The 24,115-nt window shown below is 47.0% G+C and overlaps 1 protein-coding gene across 4 annotated transcripts in view; it reads left to right on the top strand.

Moving 5' to 3' along the window:
• Nucleotides 1-23,582, top strand: part of ABCG4 (ATP binding cassette subfamily G member 4) — a 35,894-nt gene extending 12,312 nt beyond the window's left edge. For all 4 annotated transcript variants that reach the window (XM_087970180.1, XM_087970181.1, XM_087970182.1 and 1 more), the window contains 13 exons: nucleotides 10,522-10,639; nucleotides 11,971-12,103; nucleotides 12,301-12,351; nucleotides 13,104-13,249; nucleotides 13,581-13,704; nucleotides 13,915-14,029; nucleotides 15,685-15,824; nucleotides 16,482-16,580; nucleotides 18,631-18,799; nucleotides 19,483-19,583; nucleotides 20,606-20,764; nucleotides 21,885-22,003; nucleotides 22,945-23,582. In XM_087970180.1, the coding sequence (XP_087826306.1) occupies nucleotides 10,522-10,639; nucleotides 11,971-12,103; nucleotides 12,301-12,351; nucleotides 13,104-13,249; nucleotides 13,581-13,704; nucleotides 13,915-14,029; nucleotides 15,685-15,824; nucleotides 16,482-16,580; nucleotides 18,631-18,799; nucleotides 19,483-19,583; nucleotides 20,606-20,764; nucleotides 21,885-22,003; nucleotides 22,945-23,170 (1,700 nt within the window). In that variant the 3' untranslated portion in view covers nucleotides 23,171-23,582. The remainder of the gene's footprint in view (nucleotides 1-10,521; nucleotides 10,640-11,970; nucleotides 12,104-12,300; nucleotides 12,352-13,103; nucleotides 13,250-13,580; nucleotides 13,705-13,914; nucleotides 14,030-15,684; nucleotides 15,825-16,481; nucleotides 16,581-18,630; nucleotides 18,800-19,482; nucleotides 19,584-20,605; nucleotides 20,765-21,884; nucleotides 22,004-22,944) is intronic.
• The last annotated feature ends 533 nt before the right edge of the window (nucleotides 23,583-24,115 follow it).

Here is a 24,115-nt window from a genome sequence, read left to right as displayed (position 1 = left end):
GTGGGTGAACAGCAGAATGGTTCCTCGTATATGAATCGGTGGGCAGAATGCAAGGGAGATGCGGGAAGCGACTGCTTTAATTAGTCTCTTTTCAAAGGTGCCAGTTATAAAAGGAAGTAGAAATAAAAAGTAGAAATAAAAGCCCAGAAATAAAAGGAAGAATTGGGACTTCCGGGGGCTTAAGAACTGTTTTGTGAACAATGTGCAAAAGGGGAGCAAAAGAGATCCATTTAGAGATGGAGATCAGCCTTTACTTCGATTAATGACAGTTATAGTTGTCCCGGTGATCGTGTGATCACATTTTCAGAACTTCTGACAAGTCAAGTCACCCAGAAAGCCAGATATCCCTTCACAACCGGGTTACTGACTTCCCAGTTGCAGTGGTTCAGTTAAAAAACCGTGACTGGAAAGCTTGCAAAGTGGAACAAAAGCCACTGAACAGGCGTCTCACTTAAGAATAGACATGTTGGGCTCCGTTGTCGTCGTACCTTGAGGACTATCCGCACAAATGAAGGAGGAAGAAGTCCTGTGTGTTGTGGCTTTGCCCCGGGGAAAACCCCATCTTGATGAAGTGTGCTGAGTGTGAATCAGAGCTCCCACACCCATTTTAGTCATCAGTTGTTTTATGACACCTTTTTTACCAAAAAGGTGTGCTCCTTTGGCAATCAGCAGAAGTCCAGCTCATCTCCAATCTGGCCATGAGTGGAGTCTTCCCAGAACCTGCTGCAGGGCCACCATTCTTAGAAGGGGTGGCAGGGGTGGGGTTCAACCGGTGTTACTACCAGTTGGGTGACTACGTTTTGCGCGCGCATGTAAAAAAACCTTAAGCTGTGCCTCCATGACAGCTGAAAAGCACTGCACGTGGGTGTGCCGCATTTGAAAAGCCGCTTTTTCCCTGCTTTTTCAAGCTTGGCTGCGCCACGCAAAGCTGCTGAGGTTGAAAGAGCAGGAAATAAAGGACAGGTAAGAACCCAGGCGGGCAGGTGGGCCAAACAGCAGCAAACACAGAACCGGCTCAGTGTCTGCTGCTCTTCAGAGCTACCGGTTCTATAGAGCCAGGCAGAACCGATAACATCCCACCCCTGGGTGGTGGGATGCTACTGGTTCGGCCCAGTTCAGCCGAACCAGTAGTAAAAAAATGTCTCCTACAATCAGGTGAGAGGATAAAAGAACAAAAAGCAGGTGGGAGGGTCGCTCCTGGCGTTTCCTTTCTTCATCCTCTCAGACGTTCAGGGCGCGCAAGCATTCACGATCACCCATCGAACCAGTAGCGACTAAGGTAGGATCCCACTACTGATTCTTAGGCTGTCTTTGAGGGCCTGGTCAGGAGGTGGGCCATCCAGTTGTGCAGAAGAGGGGAGGCTGTGAAGGGCGACTTTTCTATCTTCTGCCCCCAGGGACATCCAGTTTTTTTTTCCTATTTGGTTTGGGTGTCCACATATGTGCAGGGGTGGGATTCAATTTTTTTAACAACCGGTTCTGTGGGTGTGGCTTAGTTGGTGGGCGTGGCTTGGTGGTCATGTTGTTGGCTGGGCATGGCCAACTCAACATCACTCACATCGAGGCACGCATCTCCTCGCCTGGCCTCTCATGACTGTGGGGATTTTGCAACAGTCGTAAGTGTGAAAAAGGGTCATAAGTCACTTTTTTCAGTGCCATTGTAACTTTGAATGGTCACTCCACGCAAGCAAAGTACCAGCAAAGGAGGAGAAAAAAACTCCAGTGAAGTAAGTCTAGTCCTGCCAATAATGTAATAAGGGTTAACGGAGAGGCAGTTTCTGTAAGCAACACCAGAATGTTTCCTTCCTGCCTTCCTTACAGGATTAGGCCAGTAATTTCTTCTAACAACCGATTCTCCAAACTGCTTAGAATGTTAACAACCGGTTCTAGCGAATAGGTGCGAACCTGAAGAATCCCACCCCTGTATATATGCACATAATGCATATGTACTTATATATTTGTCATCACTTCGATAAAGGACACCCGGTTCTTATAAAGTTGGTAACATATCCAGTCCAGAAGGCAATAACTCAGAGCAAGAGTCTTCAAATTTGGCAAGTTTAAGAGTTGTAGACTTCAACTCAACCCAGAATTCCTGAGCTAACATGACTGGAGGAGGAATTCTGGGAGTTGAAGTCCACAAGTTTTAAAGCTGTCAAGTTTGAAGACCTCTGACCCAAAGACCCATAAGCCCAACCAACACTAGTAAAGTCACTTCAGAAGACCCATCTACTTCTAATCTGGCTTTAATGCCTATTGAAAAGACAAGTCATGCCTCTAGGGACGATGTGACTTCATAGGGCAGGAACAGGAACGGGGAAGATACCTTGTCTGGTCTCATCAGCGGACAGTATTTTTAGATGGAGCACACCTACAATAGAAGAATAACAGAATCACAGAGTTGGAAGGCACTTTGGAGGTCTTCTAGTCCAACCCCTGCTCAGGCAGGAGACCCTACACCATTTCAGACAAATGGCTGTCCAATCTTTTCTTGAAGACCTCCCGTGATGGAGCATCTACAACATCTGAAGGAAGTCGCTCCACTAATTAATTGTTCTAACTGTCAGGAAATTTATCCTTAGTTCTAGTTTGGTTGTCTCCTTGATTAGTTTACATCCATTGTTTTGCCTTCAGGTACTTTGGAGCAGGGGTCCCCAACCACCGGGCCGCGGACCGGTCCCGGTCCGTGGAACATTTTCTACCGGGCCGCCGGTTTGCTGAGTGCCGCCATCTTGTTTTGATGAGAAAGTGCTTCCGGTGAGCTTTTCCGGTTGGAAAGCGGTGTTTGGGTCCTGAAGGAATCCTCGCGCCTTAGTTTCATCGAAGGGGGCGGTGGCTTAACAAACAAAACTAAGGCGCCCGAGGATCACAAATGATCCGGCCTTCAGCACCCAAGGCAAGGCGAGCCGAGCGACCGTCCCAAGCTGTCCCGAAGCCCATCGACAAAGGTACAAAGGAGGAGTTGAAGGTGGCGGGGAGAAGCGGGGGCGGCTGGCTGGCCGGTCGCTCGGCTCGCCTTGCCATGCATGCTGATGCCGGTACCGGGCCACGGAACATTTTGTGATGCCGGTACCGGGCCGTGGCACAAAAAAGGTTGGGGGCCACTGCTTTGGAGAATACGTTGACCCCCCCACCTCTTCTTTGTAGTAGCCCCCCTAGATATTGGAACACTGCTACACATCCCCTAGTCCTTCTTTTCGTCAAACTAGTCGTTCCCAAATAATCTCTATAGTTCAGGGCTGTACTATGGAATCCTTGGTGATCTCTGGGCTTGTTTTCTTGTAGACATTTCACTACTCAACGGATAACATCATCGGAGTATTGAGGGTGTTATCTAGTTGTATAATGAAACACCTACAAGAAAACAAACAAGCTCAGAGAACACCAAGTTCTCCACAATTAAATCAGTCATTGATTCTGTTGCAAGGTGTCAACGCAATCACAATACTGAAGAAGCATTTAGCTGAGAGGTGGGGCATTGGAGAGGCCAACCCTGTAGCTTCACCCTAAATATGGCGCCTTGTCCCCTTTCCCCTGATTAATGGGCTCCAAGATGATGTCATCAGGAAAGGCAATTGCCGCTCCAATTTTGGAAAATGTAATGCCAGATGTGAGTCATCGCATCTCATAAATCCTCAGAAGGCAAGCCAGACTTTTAGGAGATGATCTGATTGATGACCTTCTCTGATGTCACCATCCCGGAACCATGACATTTTTTTTCTGATCCCTTTCCCCCCAAGTTCCCTTTTTATCTGTGTCAATTCATCTCGGTGCACATACATTTTTAGGGAACCAAACCATGATGCCAGCCAAAGGATGGATAGTGATGCCTAGTCATTCTTCACTGTAGCTCTTCTACCACAGGGGTATCAAACTTGATTGCACTGAGGGCAGGATCAGGGTTGTGTTTGAACTTGGGGGCAGGGCATGGCCAGCTCGACGTCACTCGTGTCGGGGTGCTTGTGATGGCCAGAGCACTCTGCCCGAGCTCCATTTTTGGCTGCGATGGCCTCCTGCAATCCTCTGCCAGTGAAAATGTTGTTTGGGAGGGCTACGTGCAGCTCCCAGGGCTCCATTTTCAGCCATGACAGGAGCCCTGAGCTCTGTTTTCCCTGGCGGAGGCACCATGGGCTGATCCTTTGCTGTTTCCAGGGTGATCCCATGGGCCAGACTGATACCCCTGTTCTACCAGAACTTGGAGCAGCAGCTCCTTGCTAAAGCTGATTCCTCCCAAGCTAAACATGGTCAGACCTGATTGGTTCTTTGACGGAGAGACCACTGTGAAATCACCGGAGCATGGCTGGCTGGGAAATTCTGAGAGTTGAAGTCCACAGGTCTTCAAGTTGCCAAGATTGGACGTCCTTGCTCTACAGCCAAGGCTAAACATGGTGTGATAACCCAGGGCATGGCACAAAAATAACAAAGTCACCAAAGTAGATAGATTCCCTTTAATGCCTCCAACTTGGCCCACAATGTCCAATTATCCTCGGCGGGAGATCAAATTCTTCCAAAAACAGTCTACAAAGGGAAGCAATGCAGTCAGAATCCAAAATACAAATAAAGTAGAAATAAAAAAGCCAACACAAACTATGCTGAAGTAATTAACATGACAGACCAGGATAATAACTTGCAGACTTCCAAAAGATAATGAAGCACACACAGTTGGGAGGATGCCAAAACCCAGATAAGCCTCGACAAAGATAATGCACGCTTTTGCTTCCAGCACCTTTGCCATGCGCAGTTTGCCCTTTTAAACAGTCTTCCCAGGTGCAGCCCATGAAGGGGATCAGGGCCCTTTCCTCCCCTATAAACCACATTGCTCCATTCCTCCCTGCGTGCCCCAGGATGAAGAGGGGATGGGCCTGGGTCTTCCTCTGAATGCCCAGCCAGCCTGTGCCCTTCCCCAGTTTCCTCCACAGCCACCGGAGCCACACTCCCACTCCCTGTCAGCTGTTCCACCTCTCCCTCGGAATCAGATTCCAACTGGGGCATGACACATGGAAATGGGAGATAACTTTCAGCAGAAGGAAATGTTTTCTATCTTAAGAAAAGCTCAAGAAAGAAAACCCAGGGATGTGTCCAGAAGTCAACCTCTACTCAGAGGAGTCCCGTTTCTTTTCATTTTTGCACAATCATCATTTCACTGGATGCACACACCATGGCACACCCAAACCACACAACCCCCTTATGGCGTCATCCAACCTCAGAGTTGGTCTCGCTTTCTCAGGTTCCAGGAACTGTAAGTTGGGAAGAATTAAAAGTTGACCAAAAATAAACAGGTGAGAAACCCGTCACGGTTCCTTAATTTGAAGGAGTGTCTATTAACCCTTCAGCACTCTGAGCTCTGCCTACCGCCTTGAAGGTGAGCTGGATCACGTATCCCAAAGGTGCTTCCCCCCCCCCGAAGGTAATGGACTTTCTTGGGTTTTCTTCCTTTGAAAACATTTCCGTTTTCCTCCGTTCTGTGGATTCCAATGGCTTCCAGACTGAACTGAAGAACTGAAGGGAACTGAAGAAGCTTCTTGGATGAGAAGCCAAATGTTTTCAAAAACAAGAAACCAAGAAAATCCATTTGCCTTTGGAAAAAAGCACAACCGTGACCTGGATCAATCAATCAATCACTCAATCAATCAATAATGCAATCAATTACTCAACCAACCAGCCAACCTATCAACAAGAATAGAGCTGGAAGGGACCTTGGAGGTCTTCTAATCCAACCCTCTGCTAGAGCATGAGTCCTTATTCCATCTCAGGCAAGTGGCTGTCCAGTCTCTTCCTAAAAACCTCCAGTGATGGAGCACCTGCAACTTCTGAAGGCAACTTCTGTCCCACTGGTTCATTGTCCTCCCTGTTCGGAAGTTTCTCCTGGATTCCAGGTTGCGTCTCTCTTTGATTAGCGTCCATCCGTTGTTTCTTCTTTTGCCTGATATGGATGATGGAGAATCTCCAAGGACACCTGGATCAGGTAAACCACAGGGAAGTTGTAGTCTGGCTGCAGGATGGGAGTTATAGGATGGGATGATAGTTGTGCCAAAATTAGTCTGGATGCAGAGCGGGAGTTGTTGTTTAGATGCAGAATGTCAGGTTTGCCGAGGCTGCCCTGGGGCTGGAGAGCAGGCAAGAGGGAGATGCGTGTAGACAAGTGTGTGTGTGTGTGTGTGTTTTGCATACGTGTGAAGCACATTTTCCTTTCTGGGTTCTCAGCTCCTTGACTGAGAATCCCTAAGTGTCGCTTGGCAGATCCTCCTGGCCTCTTCTCTGCTGACATGCGCAGCAGTGGGCGAACATCTCGTGCGCTAACCCAGGCAGGTCAGGAAAGAGGGGGGTGGGGGGAAGAGAGACCCCTGCCTTAAGGGTCTGTCCAAGTCCCGTGGGAACCTGGCTTGGAATGTCCCAGCCCTCGGGGGGAATCTGGCCCCACGCCTCTCTTTTGCAGGAGCTCATTCCTTCTTCACATCAGGAGCTGAGAACCAAGGGCCTTTGAGCAGCGCTCTGGCCCGGGCTCAAAAAATAAAAACGAAATCCAATTCTGCAGGAAAAGGCTCTGTGCTGAGCAGGATTTGCAGCTGGCAAGCAGGAGCCAGCCAGCGAGACAGGGTTACTGCCAGTCAATGAACCCGAGTAGCCGCCTGCCTCCCTCAGCTGACTGGCAGATGCTGCGGCAGCCTTGCGGGGTGGGGGCGTGATGGCCCAAGAAGGAAGTGTGCACAAGGTGTGTGTGCGTGTGTGTGTGTGTGGGGGGAAGGCGTGGTCTCTAAGCATCCTCCACACTGACTGCAGAACGGGCTGAGTGCTTTGCAAAAACCCACTGCGGCTGCTGTCCTAGAACCCTGAAGGAGGCGTTTGTTGCATGCTGCATGCATGCTGCATGCTTAGCATGGACGAGACTTAATCTCCAGCGGGTTCAACCCCCCCCCTTCCCTCCACCACTCGTTTTCGGCACCTCTGCCCCAGTCTAGAATGTTCTCCAGCCTGCCAGAGGTGGGAAGGGGGCTGCTTCTGAACATGGCGTAAGAAGCAGAACGCATAAGTGACCGGGTGCTATTTTTCCACGCAAAATATGTATTTTATGTTCCACATTTAAGAACCGTCCCCCTCACTGAGAGGCTCTGGGTGGTGTCCGATAAAATATTAAAAGCATAAAAAACAGCATACAAAATTTAAAAGTTCCTTACTGGAACGGCATTCTTAATTTATGCTTTCTTTCTTAAATATAGCGTGAATCGTCTAGCTCAGCGTTTTATCCTTCTGAAGCCCCTAAAAGCAAGCTCTTTTTTTCTCTTACGCTGCTGTTTTTATCTCTTTAGTGAATTTTGGTACCAGAAAAGGAGAGAAGCAGAAAATAGCTTTTGATTAACCATCTCTCTCTCTCTCTCTCTTCTCTCTTTCTTTCTAAATCTTTCTAAATCTCTTTCTTTCGTTCTCTCTTTCTCCTTCTTTCTCTCTCACTTTCTCTCAATATTTCATCTCTAAATCTCTTTTTTTTCTTTCTCTCTCTCTCCAAATTTCATCTCTTTCTCTCTCAAAATCCCCCCTCTTATTTCTCTCTCCCTCTCCGTCTCCCTCCCCCCCTCTGAAAGGGGAATGAAGCAATTGAAAGGCAATTAATAAATCCTGATTGTATTGATTGCCCTGAATGGAAAAGGCAAAATGGGGACAGAAACTTTATAGGTCTTTATAAGATATGTATGAAACCTGAAGACTTCAGGTGTTAGAGCAGTGGTGCATAGAATTAAAGCCTCAAGAATGGAGTCTGATGCATTTGTAAGAGGGTAGTTAGCTTGCGGGAGGCTAGTTATATAAATGAAATAATCCCTTTTGGGACTTTTGGCACCCACGTCATAGACATCAAGTTGAACCTGAGACGTTCCAGCTCCTGTATTTAGAGCAGTATTTCTCAACCTCAACAATTTTAAGATGGGGTGGACTTCAACTCCCAGAATTCCCCAGCCAGCCAGCCAGCCAGATGCCGAATTCCCCAACCAAACCATCACAATTCTGGCCTGTGACCACAATAAAAGACAGTAGAAGTTCATCCTTTTGGTCCAGGTCTTCTCCTGAACCAGCAAAGGGAATGTTGATGCTTTGGTTCCCTCTAGCGGTAAAGGTTTCCCCTCGCACGTACATGCTCGTTGTTTCCGGCTCTAGGGGGCAGTGCTCATCTCCGTTACAAAGCCGAAGAAGAAGAGCCAGCACGGTCCGAAGACATCTCTGTGGTCCTGTGGCAGGCAGGACTAAATGCTGAAGGCGCACGGAACGCTGTTCCCTTCCCACCAAAGGGGTCCCTATTGTCTACTTGCATTTTTTACATGCTTTCAAATGGTTAGGTTGGCAGAAGCTAGGACGAGGATTTGAACCGCCGAACTGCCGGCCTTTCTGATCGACAAGCTCAGCGTCTTAGCCAGTGAGCCACCGAGCCACCTCGTCCCTACCTTCTAGTGGTGGGTACCCTAGAATTGCTTCAGATGGCCAATGTGATAATTTATTCAAGACTAGATTGATTTCTGCAGGTTCCCATGCTCGAATCCTTGAGAGACAACAGACACAAACCTACCCGTTTTGAGTCCATGGAAGCCAGTCTTCCTTTAGCTTGAAGTGGCTCCATTCCTACCATTCTTCATGTGGGAGGAGACCACCCTGGTAGCTCGTGACAACTTGAGAACGGATCATGGATGAAGAGGACATCCAACAATGGTTGGAAACTAATCAAGGAGAGAAGCAACCTGGAATTAAAGAGACATTTCCTATCAGCGAGGACAATTAACCAGTGGAACTGTTTGCCTCCAGAAGTTGTGGCTGCTCCATCTCTGGAGGCTTTTAAGAAGAGACTGGACAGTCAGCTCTCTGATATTGGTACAGGTTCTCCTGCTTGAGCAGGGGCTGGACTAGACGATCTCCAGGGTCCCTTCCAAAACTAATCTATTCTGAATTCAATTGAAGGATAGACGAAACACTAGGACCCAAAGTGTCCCGTTTCCTTTCCAGCACTTCTGGGGCAGCAAAGCCCATTAACCAAACCCAACCAGCAGCAAGAAAAATATGGATTTTCCATTTCTGATTTTATGCAGTTAGTTTCCGCAAATGCTCCTTTTGGCGTGTAGAATAGCGATATTGATTTACCGAGCACTCAGTTGTGTTCGGTGTGAGCATCCTGTGGTCTTCAGTGAATGTTTTGGATCACGTCTGCCTTCTATTGCTCCCCTCCCCCAAGTCACTCGCGATGATTCTCAGTAGCTTACAGCAAATAAATGACGATAAAGTTATCTCTTCGGTCGTGTCTAATTCTTGGTGATTTTATGGGCTAGGTCTCTCCAGAGAAATAAACCCCAATACAATCCCCTCCAAAAACCCAACCCTTTGGTGACAATAATCAGAGCCACCACTTCATGGGTTCTTCATCATTCTGGGTTCCCCAGTTCCACTGGCAAAATCATGTCTTTAGGACCTTTTGAAAGAGCATCAAAGTGGGTCCCATCTTATTCCCATAGGGATGATGTTCCACAGGGATGGAGCCACCATGGAGAAGGTCCTTCTTCATCCCACCAGATGGCTTTTCTTAAGAGAGGAAACTTATAACATCTTAGTTCCAATCTTATTCTGACAGGGATGATGTTCTACAGCAAGGGTCTTCAAACTTGGCAAGCTGGCTGGAGAATTCTGGGAGTTAAAGTCCACAAGTCTTAAACTTGCCAAGTTTGGGGACCTCTGATATAGATAGATGGATGGATGGATGGACAGATAGACAGATTTAAGTCTCAAATCCAAGGTTCTTCAAACTTCACAGGTTTAAGACTTGTGGACTTCAACTCCCCGAATTCCCAAGCTAACATGACTGGAGGAGGAATTCGGGGAGTTGAAGTCTACAAGTCTTAAAGCTGTCAAGTTTGAAGACCCCTGGTCTATCTTATATGCAGCTCTATCATTCCCCTCTATTGGAGTGGTTTCCTGTATCACATTGCCCCTCCAGGTTTCATCTCTATTGTTCCTGTGATGCATTTCCTGTTCTTGTATTACTCTAACACAGAGGTGGGCAACTATGGCCCTTTTATGACTTGTGGACTTCAACTCCCAAAATTCCTGAGCTAGCATGGCTTGCTCAGGAATTCTGGGAGTTGAAGTCCATAATTCATAAAAGGGCCTGAACACCCTGCTCTAACACAAGGGTCTTCAAACTTGGAAAGTTTAAGACTTGTGGACTTCAACTCCCATAATTCTTGAGCTAACATGACTGGAGGAGGAATTCTGGGAGTTGAAGTCCACAAGTCTTAAAGCTGTCAAGTTTGAAGACCCCTGTTCTACAGGGATGGAGCCACTACAGAAAGGTCCTTCTTCGTCCCACCTTTTGGACCTCCTTAAGAGGGGAGACCTATAATGTTTTATTTCCAATCTTATTCCCACAGGGATGATGTTCCACAGGGAGAAGATCCTTCTTCTTGGTCCCACCAGCTGGGTGAAAGATATGATCAATGAATTGAAAAGCCCACCCCCTTTGCTCACCAAGAACACTCGATCTCTTTCCAGGATACAAGACCCTGCTGAAATGTCTCTCTGGGAAATTTTGCCCCCGGGAACTGATTGGTATTATGGGACCTTCTGGAGCTGGGAAATCCACCTTGATGAACCTCTTGGCTGGATACCGGTGAGGAAAATACTTCCTTTGCATAAAACAGCTTGATTTTTAATGGGAAGATTTGGTCCCGTATCCTGACAAATGCCCAGATAATCTTCTTCAACATCTTCAGGTTGATTTAGTACAATCCTTGGGTGCCTCGTTGCCCAGAATAATGGTGAAATAAATTGGAGAACCTCAAATTCTGAGTTTATTTATTGATTTGATTTGATTTGATTTGATTTGATTTGTCAATCGCTTACAAGATAATAGGTATAACAATAAACATGAGTATGAATACAGGAAATAGGCACAAATAAATGGGGACAATAGGACAGGTATGGTAAGCACGATTGTGCACTTATGCACACCTCTTACAGACCTCTCAGGAATGGGATGAGGTGAATAGGGGATAGTTTAAGAATAGAATACAATAGAATTCTTTTATTTGCCAAGTGTGATTGGACACACAAGGAATTTGTCTTTGGTGCAAATGCTTTCAGTGTACATAAAAGAAAAGAGACATTCGTCAAGAGTCAAGAATCATCAGGTACAACACTTAATAATAGTCATAGGGTACAATAAGCAATCAAATCATACTAGGAAACAGTCAATAAAAATCGTTAGGATACAAGTGACAAAGTTAGAGTCATACAGTCACAAGTGGGAGGGGATGGGTGATAAGAAGTGATGAGAAGATTAATAGTAATAGTAATGCAGACTTTGTAAATAGCTGGACAGTGTTGAGGGAATTAGTTGTTTAGCAGAGTGATGGCGTTTGGGAAAAAACTGTCCTTGTGTCTAGTTGTTCTGATGTGCAGTGCTGTTAAGGTTAAAGTTTTGGGGGTTTGAGGCTATAACAACAGGTAGTCCATTCCAGGCATTAACCACTCTGTTGCCGAAGTCATCCTTTTTGTACTTCCTGTTTAAACCTTCCAGAAGTTAGTGGAGGGGGAGACACCTCATCTTCCTCCTCAGCATCCTCTCTCTGCTGTCCCCCAAACCCAACAATAAATTCTAGCCAATGAATGAAGAAATGAGCAAAATGTTTAGGCTCTTCTAAAACCAGTGTTCAATCCCAGAATTCTCAGTAATGGCGGTGCCGGTTGTGGAAATCTGGGAGTTGAAGTCCATATAGCTGGAAATTGCCAAAGTTAGGATTAAGTTTTAAGAACCTTCTAAGGCAGAGGTGTCCAACCTTGGCAACATTAAGACTTGTGGATTTCAGCTTCCAGGACTGGCTGCCCTAGGGAATTCTGGGAGTTGAAGTCCACAAACCTTAACGTTGCCCAGGCTGCACACCCCAGTTCTAAGGAGCGTTAGATCTTCAACCGGCAACCTTCTGTGTTTCTTACTCTCAGGGAAACGGGCATGAAAGGCCAAATTTTGGTGAACGGACATCCAAGGGAACTGCGCACTTTCCGTAAGATGTCGTGCTACATTATGCAGGACGACATGCTGATGCCCCATCTCACCGTGAAAGAGGCCATGATGGTGAGTGGAGGAAATGTTGCAACCCTGGAAAGGGAATTCAATAGAGACCTTCAACTGAGGGGATGAAGAGACCTGAGAGCCCCATCAAAGGCAGCTCACCTCCAGAAAAAAAGTATGATGATCCCAGGGCTTTCAAAACCAGTTGTCCCGGTAAGTCTAGAAGCAAAGAATGAGAATCTTTCATTTTCTCCACTCAGGGTTCAGCCAACCTGAAACTGAATGAGAAGCAAGAAGTGAAGAAGGAGCTGGTAAGTTGGCATTTTGGGTTGTCTTTGAAAGCTCAAGAAGCAGAGGTGGGACATTCAACCATGCAATGAAGCCCTTTCTGGCTGGTTTCCCAGCAAATGGACAGATGGATGTTCTCCCGTCTCTTCAGCTTCCTCATCTGAGAAGGGCTCAATTTGCAGCCAATGCATTGCTAAGTTAAGCTAAGTTAAGACCATCATTGGCAAGCTGGGCTGTTCCCAAAGTAGTAAATGTAGCATCTGCTGAGGGGGTCTGGGCTGAATCAGGGGTCCTCATGGCTTTCCATCTAGGAGAGGGAATAAGGAAAGGTGAGAAGCTGAAATTATATCACTCAATAGATGTCCCAGTGGGCTGGGGTTTGACTTGAATTGATCTACTTTTGTTGAGATGTACTTCATGACACTGTATTTGTCAAATTTAGTAAATTCAGGATGAGTGGACATCAACTGTCAGAAGTCAACAAATCCAATGGACCAGTGTCTTTAAGATGGGTGGATTTCAACTCCAGAAATCCACAGATCCAGTGAATCAATGGCTTCCTCATGCTGGCTGAGGAATTCTTTAAGTCCACAGTTCTTAAAGTTACTAAGAAACATTGGCCTAAAGCAAGGGTCTTCAAACTTGAGCTAACATGACTGGAGGAGGAATTCTGGAGTTGAAGTCCACAAGTCTTAAAGCTGTCAAGTTTGAAGACCCCTGGCCTAAAGGAAGGATCATGGCCCATTTCTCATGGGAATTCTTTTCTGGCAATCAGGTGAATGAGATCTTGACCGCCTTGGGACTCCTGGAGTGTGCCCATACTCGCTCCTCAGCTCTCTCTGGAGGACAACGCAAGCGACTTGCCATCGCCCTTGAGTTGGTCAACAATCCTCCAGTCATGTTTTTTGACGAGCCCACCAGGTAAGCGACAGACCCTACCTCTGGTTCCTGCCCATATCTAGGGGAGGACTGAGACCCTTTCCTCTTGTCTCTGGGCCTTGTTTGATCTTGCAGAACATTGGTGGGAATCCTCCAAGAAATTGGTGGGATGTTGAGGCAGGACCAGACCAATGGATAGAGAAGAACTTGTAGAAGAAATCAAGAATGCTTGGAGTTCACTGTCAGAGTCAAAAGCTTTTTTAAAAACCCAACTTTCCCAAGACAAGGGAAAAAGAATGATTGTTATAGAAATGCACAGTGGAAACACAAAGGTTGCAAATGTGCCTTGTTCTCTCTTTCTCTGCCTCTCCAGTGGACTGGATAGCACGTCCTGCTTCCAGGTGGTCTCCCTCCTGAAATCCTTGGCCCAAGGGGGCCGCACCATCATCTGCACCATCCACCAGCCCAGCGCTAAGCTCTTTGAAAAGTTTGACAAGGTGAGGCTGCTTTGAAAAGTTTGACAAGGTGAGACTCGCAGGAACCAACTCTCTTAATCGAGCAAGATGGCGCCGAATGGCAGAAGGATGCCTGTAGGGCTCAGAATATCTGGGGCATTTTAGCAACTCTTTGATTTGAGCATCCCATGTGACACATCTCTTATTGCACTCAGGATTTGCACTTTCTCCCCCCTTCTTCTTTCTTTCCAGCTCTACATCCTCAGCCAAGGTCAATGTATCTTCAAGGGAGCTGTCTCCAACCTCATCCCGTATCTAAAGGGGCTTGGCTTGCATTGTCCCACCTACCATAACCCAGCTGATTTCAGTAAGTCATGTTGGCCATAGATGGTTTTTGCATCTATCAGAGTTAAGTGATGCGTGGCACGGTCCTTTCTTAGGAGCCCGTAGTAGTAGCCCAGGCCCTCGCTCCATCTGATCCAGATCTCTCTAGGGTTTCACGCAGATGTTTGCCAACCCTATCTAGACATGCTGAGTACTTTATTTGAGGATCTCCTGAACATCTGGCCCAAGGGTCTTCCAACTTGGCAGGTTTAAGACTTGTGGTCTTCAACTGCCAGAATTCCTGAGCTAACATGACTGGAGGAGGAATTCTGGGAGTTGAAGTCCACACGTCTTAAAGCTGTCAAGTTTGAAGACCCCTGGAATAGATAGATAGATAGATAAAGAGAGGTAGAATAGATAGAGAGAGAAATATAATAGATAGAATAGATCAAGGGTCTTCCAACTTGGCAAGTTTAAGACTTGTGGACTTCCAACTCCCAGAATTCCTGAGCTAACATGACAGGAGGAGGAATTCTGGGAGTTGAAGTCCACAAGTCTTAAAGCTGCCGAGTTTGAAGACCCCTGATCTGGCCCCTTAGTGATGGCTTGATCTGAAGTCATCAACCAGATGGGAATTGGGGACCAGAGCTCTGGATCTAAGAATGACTTTCAGGAGTGGGTTCCCTATTAGGACACCGGAGTGATCCTGAATAGAAAACATGATACAATGTTGGACTGGGAAGCCCTTTTGATCCAACCCATCAAAGTCCCTCTTTTGCATGTTGAGGAACTCTGGTTCTGATTATCTGGGTCAGCTTGGATTCTCACACTTTTCATCAACAGTTAGGTCAGAAGGAGCATTCTGGGGATTAGTCCACTTCTGGAAAGCCACCAGAGAAGGCTAAAATGTACATCCTTTTCTTCTTTTTTCTTTTCAATAATTTTTTTATTTTTATGTTTTAAAAAACATCTCTTTACGTGAACAATGTAGTTCCAGGTTTTTACATTTCAAATACAAACATGACCATGATTGCATATTCAGCTTTCCTATCCAATTTCATATCATATTATTACTTATTTCATTGTTCCTTAAATATCCTCATGCCTTATTTTACAATATTATCTATGTTCTTATTCAATTTCTATATTCCTTACATGCATTTGCAAGTTTTATCACACGCTATTATTCCATTCATTGTTCAATAAAATTCATCTTAATTCTTATTATCCAAAAGTTATCCCCTTTCATTGTCAACTCAAGCTTGCCACCCCCTTTACCTTATACATTTCCCCAATTTTACTCTCTTTAACCCATTATAAAAATTTATAACAATATAGCCCTTTCTTAGGACCTTCCATTCGATGATGTCTTGCAATGGGGACTCAAACCTCCATATGGGGAAATAGGTCAACAGCTCAGAAGCTCAGGGTTCAAAATTTCTCCTTGGCCACCCCCATTTTAAGTTGTTTCTGATGATCCCCAAGCATTATGTTTTCACGTATATATGAAAGAAAAGCTTACCTTAAATTGCAGTTGTGTTGTTCGCTAGGGTCCTGAAGTGGAATGCTAAACCTTCTCGCTGATTCATGAAAACAATAAAACTATGATTCTTGGGTCATGGGAAAAGTGAGTAGAGCTGAGTGTCTCTTGGTAGAAGCGTGACCCCCAGTTGCCTCCCTCTGTCTTCTCCTCTGCAGTCATTGAGGTGGCCTCAGGGGAATACGGCGATCTCAACCCACTCCTCTTCCAAGCCGTCCAGAATGGGCTGTGCACCATGGAGGAGAAGAAGGGCAGCCCAGAGAAGATGGATTCCTTGGTGCCAGGACCTTGCGTGGGGGTGAGTGGTCTACGGGGAGGGGTGGGGAGGTTCTTTGAGAGCTGGAGCCCCCAAGACACCAGGAGTCCAGACCACGTCAGGCTAGGCGAGGGCAGCTTTGCTGGTTCTGAGGTTGTCCCGTTTGCATTCAGCCTCTCTCTCTTTTTAAAAAAAAAAATCAGTTGAAGTGCAACCCCTTGTGGGTCGCTCGGGAAAGGTGTCATAAAGCAGGGCCCCCCAACCTTGGCACCGGTTTGTCCTGTGGCTTGCCAGAAACCAGGCCATGCAAACAAGCAGAGGCCCATCCATGGGCTGGAGGCAGCACATGAAACCGTGACCCTTCCAGAAAAAACGCTTTCCAGTGAACAGGTCCCTGGTGCCCCAAAAGTTGGGGGCCTCTGCCATAAAGTCTTCCTTGGAGATCGCTAGGATTGATGGGAGATTTTATTAACCTCCAATTTCTCTCTCCCTCCCTCTCTCTCTCGCTTTTCTCTTCTTTCTCTCTTTTTCTCTCTCTTTCTTTCTCTTTCTCTCTCTCTTTTTCTCTCTCTCTCTTTCTCTCTCTCTCTTTCTTTCTTTCTCTTTTTCTTTTTCTTTCTTTCTCTTTCTTTTTCTCTCTTTCTTTCTCTTTCTCTCTTTCTCTTTCTCCTTTTCTTTCTCTACTTGGCTCAACCCCAGGATTTGGATCATATCGAGAGCCATACCTTTGCAACTAGTACCCTGACTCAATTTTGCATCCTTTTCAAGAGAAGCTATATTTCCATCCTAAGAGACACGGTAAGGGTCAGGGAGGAAGAAACGAGGTGGAGGATGGAGACAGGGGAGGGAGGGAGGGAGGGAGGAAGAGGAAGGAAGGAAGGAAGGAAGGAAGGAAGGAAGGAAGGAAGGAAGGAAGGAAGGAAGGAAGAGAGATAGTAGAAGGAGAAGAGGAGAGATAGTAGAAGGAAGGCGGAGGAGGAAGGAAGGAAGGAAGGAAGGAAGGAAGGGAAGGAAGGAAGGAAGGAAGGAAGGAAGGAAGGAAGGCAGTGAGGAAGGAAGGAAGGAAGGAAGGAAAAGGAAGGAGAAAGGAGAGAGATAGTAGAAGGAAGGCAGTTGGAGAAGGGAGGGAGGAAGAAGGAAGGAAGGAAGGAAGGAAGGAAGGAAGGAAAGGAGAGAGATAGTAGAAGGAAGGCAGTTGGAGAAGGGAGGGAGGAAGAAGGAAGGAAGGAAAGAAGGAAGGAAGGAAGGAAAGGAGAGAGATAGTAGAAGGAAGGCAGTCGGAGAAGGGAGGGAGGAAGAAGAGGAAGGAAGGGAGGGAGGAGAGATAAGGAGAAGGAAGGGAGACATGTCTCTGTTTTTTGCATCACTGATGCTCTCAGTTGCTGTGACAACATCTGGAATATCTTTGGAGCCTTTAGGATGCAGAGCTAGGCGGATCTCCAGGAGGGTCAAAAAAAGTCAGGCTGGTAGCCATAGAAACCATAAACCCCACCCATTGTTTATATGTGTTGTGGCCACCAACTTGACTTTTGTTAACACACACACACACACACACATACACACTCCCATGAACCCTTCTAAGATAAAGCTGCTATTTGGGTCTCCAACCAGGCAGCTGATCCTCAGAGAGACTCAAGATCCAGGACTTGATAATCATTTTGTTTTTTATTCCTTCCCAGACTATTTATTGATCTGTTTTTAACAGTCACAACATTTACTCCTGGTCCAGCCCAAGATTCTGGCTGGCTTTCACTTCAGATGAATATTTGATAGGTTTGCATTTACCAAGTAATAATAATAATGAATATTTTGTGCTGTGTGGGGTTGAGAGAGGTTTGGTTCATACAGCACAAATCGTCTTTATTCTTCATTTGTTCAGAGATTTTATGAGCTCCTTTGGCAACCCTGGGCAGCTTACCAAAATGCGATTTCCTCGCCAGGATCAAGAGCAGGAAAATAAAATAAAAAAGTTGCATCCATCAGCTTCTGAAAACACAAGAAGAGCCCAGAGGTTAGGGTGCTTCTCACCCATCTCCCCACTGGGATAAAGTAGAGTTTCCTTCAACACCAGTGGTCAACTGGCTTTCAACCCAACCTGTTGTGGGAAGTCACCCATTGTAGCTTGCCTGATCAGTTCTGTTCTGGCCCATCAGTGGCTAGAGAAGCTGGTGGCAGCCTCGGACAAGGTTGGGGATGAATATGGGCCAGTCCTGGAGTCTGGGGAAGGCTCTGACGAGGGCTCTGTCTCCTAGGCAGAAATGGGGCTAGGGCCATCCAGCAGTTATCTGCTGCCTTTGGAATCGGACATCAGTGAGGCAGAAGAACAGCTGGAGCCTGTTCCCAGTGTGCATATGCGCAGAGCTGCCAGGAGAAGGGAACAATTAAGGAACAAGGGTCAACTCAGGAGTAAAGGCACAGGTGGATGGTGAATGGCCCCTCCCCTAGGGAATAAAAAGGAGCAAAAGGGGAGTGGGATTTGCAGGAGACAGTTAATTTGGGTGAAGACTTGACTCCTTGCCAAGTGTTTTCTGCTACAGCATTGCGCTTGGAAGCTATCGGCCTGGCAACTCTCCAAGCTTGATAAGGTCTGTGATTGTAAATTGCTCTTGAAAGAATGTTTGCTGGGACTTTGCTGATGTGAATGATAGGAATTTACATTTAGCTTAAATAAAAGGGGTTTTTGTCAGAACAAGGAGTCTGCTTCGTGAGTTTGGGAAGCCTCGGTCAGAACAGGTTCTGTGGCTTTTTCTCAAGATGTTCCAACGCTTTGCCAAAGAAGATGAAAGTATCTTTGGGGGGGGGGGAATCCTTTCCCCAGATGACTTAGGGCTCTTCTTGTTCTGCACAGCTCCTCACCCACCTGAGGTTCATGTCTCACATCTGCACGGGGGTGTTGATCGGCCTCCTCTACCTACACATCGGCAACGATGCCACCAAGGTCTTCAACAACACCGGCTTCCTGTTCGTCTCCATGCTCTTCCTCATGTTTGCTGCTCTGATGCCCACCATTCTGACCTGTGAGTTGGGGGCCCCTTGGTAGAACAGCAAATTGCTTTTATCAAATGTTAATAATAATTTGTTTTCGGAACTCTGCACTTTGATATGGCCCAAGGTGTCAACTCATAAAACATTTTGTATACACGTTTTATAGTTGACAACAGAAAGAAGTGGGGGGGGGGAGTTTCAAACTGCAGGTGGCAGTGTGGAATCGAAAGTACATTCCATTTATATTTTCTTAAGAGACTGATTAGATGACTGAAGCTTTTGCCGAGCAAAAATCTAATTGGAGAGCATGATTGATGACTCTTGGCTATGTTTGTGTTTCGTTGGATGATACACCCAGAGGCGGGAGGGGCCAGGGGAAAGCAGGATCAAGGGTGGTGACAGTGAATTACGTATCTCAGAGTTGGCTACGCCCAAGTTAGTGCCAGTCGTAGAATGGTAGCTTCAAATAAATCCTCTTTAGTTTTGGGAGTATGGCTCAAGGCTCACAATTTAATTGGAGTAACTGCCGGAATCCTGACACATGGCCTAATCAATAAAGACTGAACTGCCAGCATTTGGGCTCCCTCCAATACAAATGCACCAATTCTTCCTCCTCCTCCCTGCCTGGATATAAAAACCCACCCTCTCTCTTTCTCCCTCTCCTTCCCACCCTCCTTCTCTCCGTCCCTCTCTCTCTCTCTCTCTCTTTTTTCAGTCCCTCTGGAGATGTCCGTCTTTCTGCGAGAACATCTCAACTACTGGTACAGTCTAAAGGCCTACTTTCTGGCCAAAACTGTAGCAGATGTTCCTTTTCAGGTGAGCACTTAATCCTGACACACACACACACCCCATTTCTGCCACTGGGAGGGGGTCCACTCCTTTTTTTTTTTTTTTTACAGTTTGATAGCAGACTGAGGTTCAACAGGTGCAGCTGAACATAGAGGCAATCCTTGACTTACAAACACAATTGGGACCGGCCCTTCCGTCACTAAATGATGCGTTTGTTAAATCAGCCATGCCTGATTTTATGACCTCCTTCTTTGCCATGGTCATTAAGCAAATCTGGCTTTCTCTCTCCCGCCTCCCTTTGCTTATCAGAAGACCCCTGGGAAGGACAACAATGGCCATCGCAAGACCCCGGGATGATACAACTTCATAAATACATGCAGGGGTGGGCTTCAAAAATTTTAGCAAGGGGTTCTCTGCCCGGTTGTTGGGTGGGCTGGCCATGGTGGGCGTGGCCTAGTTGGCCTCCTGCACCACAGTGGGGAGGTGTTTTTGGCCTCCCCGGGCTCCGGAGGCTCTTTGGAAGCCAGAAACGGACCCATTTCCGGCCTTCCCGAACTTCCGGGAGGCCCATTTTTCACCCTCCCTGAGCTTCCACGTGCACCTGCACTTACCTGCATCCAAAACGGGCCCCGTGGGGACTCCTGGATGGGCGGGCCAGGGTGGGAGGGGCCAGCCAGGAGTGGGATTTGGGTTTTTTTCCAAACTGTGCAGAATCTTAGCTAGAGACTCACCTGAACCCCTGCGAACCCCCAGCAGAGCAGCCCTGAACACATGCCAAATATCTGAATTTTGACCACATGACCGCAGGACACTGTGATGGTGCTGAGAGGATTGGCCCAAAGTCCTTTTTTCTTCTGGGCCATCCCAACTTTGGCTATTAAACAAATGGTCTTATGTAGAGGACTACGTGAGGTGGTAGAGTCAAGGGTTGGTTGCTTCCCTTGGTGGAGGACGTTGGCCTCCCCTTAACGGAGAGCCACTTCAACCCATAACTACTTTACTCTGAGGTATAAGATCCTGGTTCATTGGTTCCCCCGCTTCTTCTATAGATCATCTGTCCCATCACCTACTGTAGCATTGTCTACTGGATGACCGGGCAGCCCCCCGAAGCGACCCGCTTCCTGCTATTCTCAGCCTTGGCCACCTTCACGACCTTGGTGGCCCAATCTGTGGGTCTCTTCATCGGAGCAGCATCCAGCTCACCACAAGTGAGTCTACGGCAAGGTCCAAGGTGGTTCAGGAGCAGTGGTGGGATTCAACATTTTTTTACTACCAGTTCTGTGGGCGTGGCATGGCAGGCGTGGCAGGGGAAGGTTACTGCGAAATCCCCATTCCTTCCCCACCCCACTAACCTGCTTTCCAGATCCGTTCTCCTGTGCAGGGCAACCAAAGAAGACCCAGCTGATCAGTTGGGACTCAATGGGAGGCAGAGAAGAGATGGGGTTGGCAGGGCCAGTCAGAGGTGATATTTGCCGGTTCTCCAAACTACTCAAAATTTCCGCTACCGGTTCTCCAGAACCTGTCAGAACCTGCTGAGCCTGCCACCTCTGTTCAGGACCTCAAGTTGTCACCCCAGAGTCTAACGTGATCCCACCCGAAAAGGAATTAAGGATCAAAAAAGAGAGAGCCACATTGTAAGATCTAATCAAGGTCCTTCTTTAAAAAAATATTTTTAAAGCAAGTGGTTTCACACAGACACACAGACACACACCAACAACACACTCTTTTGAGGTAGAAGTCCATGCCAAGGAGTCTTCTCACTTCTTAAAAGGCATTTGGGTGATTTAAGTCACTTGAGAAAGGCCCAAATCTGAACATTTGTGGAGAAGAGGAATAAATACGAACACGCAAACGGATTCCAAAATTGCTATGGTTGGTCTTGGAAACAAAAAATTATCTCTTTTCACTATTAGTTCCTCAAGGTTCCTCCAGAATCCTTCCAAGATCATTTCTGACCCAAAACCAGGGTCTTCACAAGAAGGATTTTTTTAAAAAAATATATCTTGAAACATCCTAAGAGTTCAAAGGGGAAGAAGCAACATCATTGTTCAAATGATGCTAGTGATGTAATCTTACATCAGTTAGACAAATCACAGTCCTGGACCTCAGAACTAAGGAAATAAGTCAGAGGCATCTACTTTGACCTGCTTTCCTCACCTGATCTCTTGGGACAAACAGGACCACGACACCTAACTGGCTTAGGATTGATCCCAACCTGTGGAAGGCTGGTTTACACATCCAGATTTGAAATCCTGAGTTTCCAGCCTCCATCTTGGTCTTCTTCCAACCATCTTACATGGCTCTTCTCTCCCACCATGTTCCTCCCAGGTGGCCACTTTTGTTGGTCCCGTTTCAGCGATTCCAGTCCTTCTCCTTTCTGGCTTCTTTGTCAGTTTCAAGACCATCCCAACCTACCTTCGGTGGAGCACCTACGTCTCCTATGTGAGGTAAGGAGCTTCGGCAGGGAGGAGCCTATCTCTGGAGCCTCCTTGGAATGGGCTCCCTTTAGCTCAGGTGGAGGTCCAGAGAGCTTCGGACTCTGGTCATAGATCTCGAACAGAATCCATGATGATGACGATGAAAACACATTATTGTCTCATGATCATGGAAATAACACGGCTTTTGTAATTTGGAGACTACCGCTGTTCTTCAGCCCATCATGGAAAGGAAAACAGAATTTCTCTCTGCTGTCAGCAAATGCTGTCTGTCTTTCTGTCTCTCTCTCTCTCTTTCTTCTATCTATCTATCTATCTATCTATCTATCTATCTATCTATCATCTATCTATCTATCTATCTATCTATCTATCTATCTATCTATCTATCTATCTATCTATCTATCTATCTATCTATCTATCTATCATCATTTACTGTTGATCCATCCATCCATCCATCCATCCATCCATCCATCCATCCATCTTTCTATCTATCATCTACTGCTATCTACCAATCCCTTGATCCATCCATCCATCCATCCATTCCTGTCTGTCTGTCTGTGTCCGTCTGTCCATCCATCCATCTATCCATCCATCCATCTATCTTTCTATCTATCATCTACTGGTATCTACCAATCCTTGATCCATCCATCCATCCATCCATTCATGTCTGTCTGTCTGTCTGTCTGTGTCCGTCTGTCCATCCATCCATCCATCCATCCATCCATCCATCCATCCATCCATCCATCCATCCATCCATCTTTCTATCTATCATCTACTGGTATCTACCAATCCCTTGATCCATCCATCCATCCATTCATGTCTGTCTGTCTGTCTGTCTCCCCCCACCCACCCCGGTCATACTGAATTATGCCTGATGTTCCAGTCAACTGTTTGAAGGACGGTTCCGTTTATTCTGTCACTCCAATGGCACCCTCTCCTTTGCTCTGGCTCAGGTACGGCTTTGAAGGCGTCATCCTCACCATCTACTCCATGGACCGTGGAAATCTGGACTGCAAAGACACTGATTGCCCGTTCCAGGATCCAGCCAAGATCCTGAAGGAGTTGGATGTGGAAGAAGCCAAACTGTACCTCGACTTTGCCATCTTAGGGGTTTTCTTTTTCGTCATCCGCCTTCTGGCTTACCTCACCCTCAAGTACAAGGTGAAGGCGGAAAGATAAGAGGGGACACGGACCCAGTTCCTGTGGCTGAGGGACAGGCGCAGTCAGGCAGGCAAGGCCCTTCCTTACTACTGCCCACATGCCCCAAAGAGAACCTCTGCCGGCTGCCGGTCAAGAAGGGAGGCGTTGGAGAGCTGGGGACCCCTTCAGCTTGGCCAAGGACTGATGAAGGATCTCAGAACTGTTTTAACCTAACTTCTTCATGACAAATGAGGCTCCCTCCCTCCCTTTCTTTCTCTCATCCCGCCTTCCTTCCTTCCTTCCTTCCTTCCTTCCTTCCTTCCTCCCTCCCTCCCTCCCTCCCTCCCTCTCCTCTGCTTCCTTCCCATTTTTCTTCCTTCCTTCCTTCCTATTTCCTTCCTTTTCCTCCTCCCTGTCCTTCCCATTTTCCTTCCTTTTTCCTTCCTGTCTTGTCCTGTCCTTCCTGTCCTGTCCTTCTTCCTTCATCTCCTTCCCATTTTCCTTCCTTCCTTCCTTCCTTCCTTCCTTCCTTCCTTCCTTCCTTCCTTCCTTCCTATTACCTTCCTTCCTCTCCTCTGTCTCCTTCCCATTTTCCTTCCTTCCTATTACTTTCCTCCCTCCCTCCCTGACCTTCCTTCCTCCTCCCTTTCTTCTTTCCTCTTCTCCCTCTCCTTCCCATTTTCCTTCCTTCCTTCCTTCCTTCCTTCCTTCCTTCCTTCCTTCCTTCCTTCCTTCCTCCCTCCTCCCTCCCCCTCCCTCCCTCCCTCCCCTCATATCTCTTCCTCTTTCCCTCCCTCTCTTTGATACATTTCTGGATCATGTCCAAACTCTCTTCCCAAAGCTGCATATCCACCCAAGGAAACTTTCTTTGCCGTACGACGAGTGGAGATGAGGTGGAGAAAGAGCCCCAGACTGGGGGGAGGGGGCAGCCAAAGGGGGGGTGGGAGAGATGCTAGAGCCGGTTTGGGCAGGGCCCGGGGAGGC

The sequence above is a fragment of the Notechis scutatus genome, chromosome 7 (genome assembly GCF_049901735.1).
Source record: "Notechis scutatus isolate UNSWTSFEM ecotype Mainland chromosome 7, rNotScu1.2, whole genome shotgun sequence".
Taxonomy (NCBI): domain Eukaryota; kingdom Metazoa; phylum Chordata; class Lepidosauria; order Squamata; family Elapidae; genus Notechis; species Notechis scutatus.
This window is presented reverse-complemented; position numbering and strand designations above follow the sequence as displayed.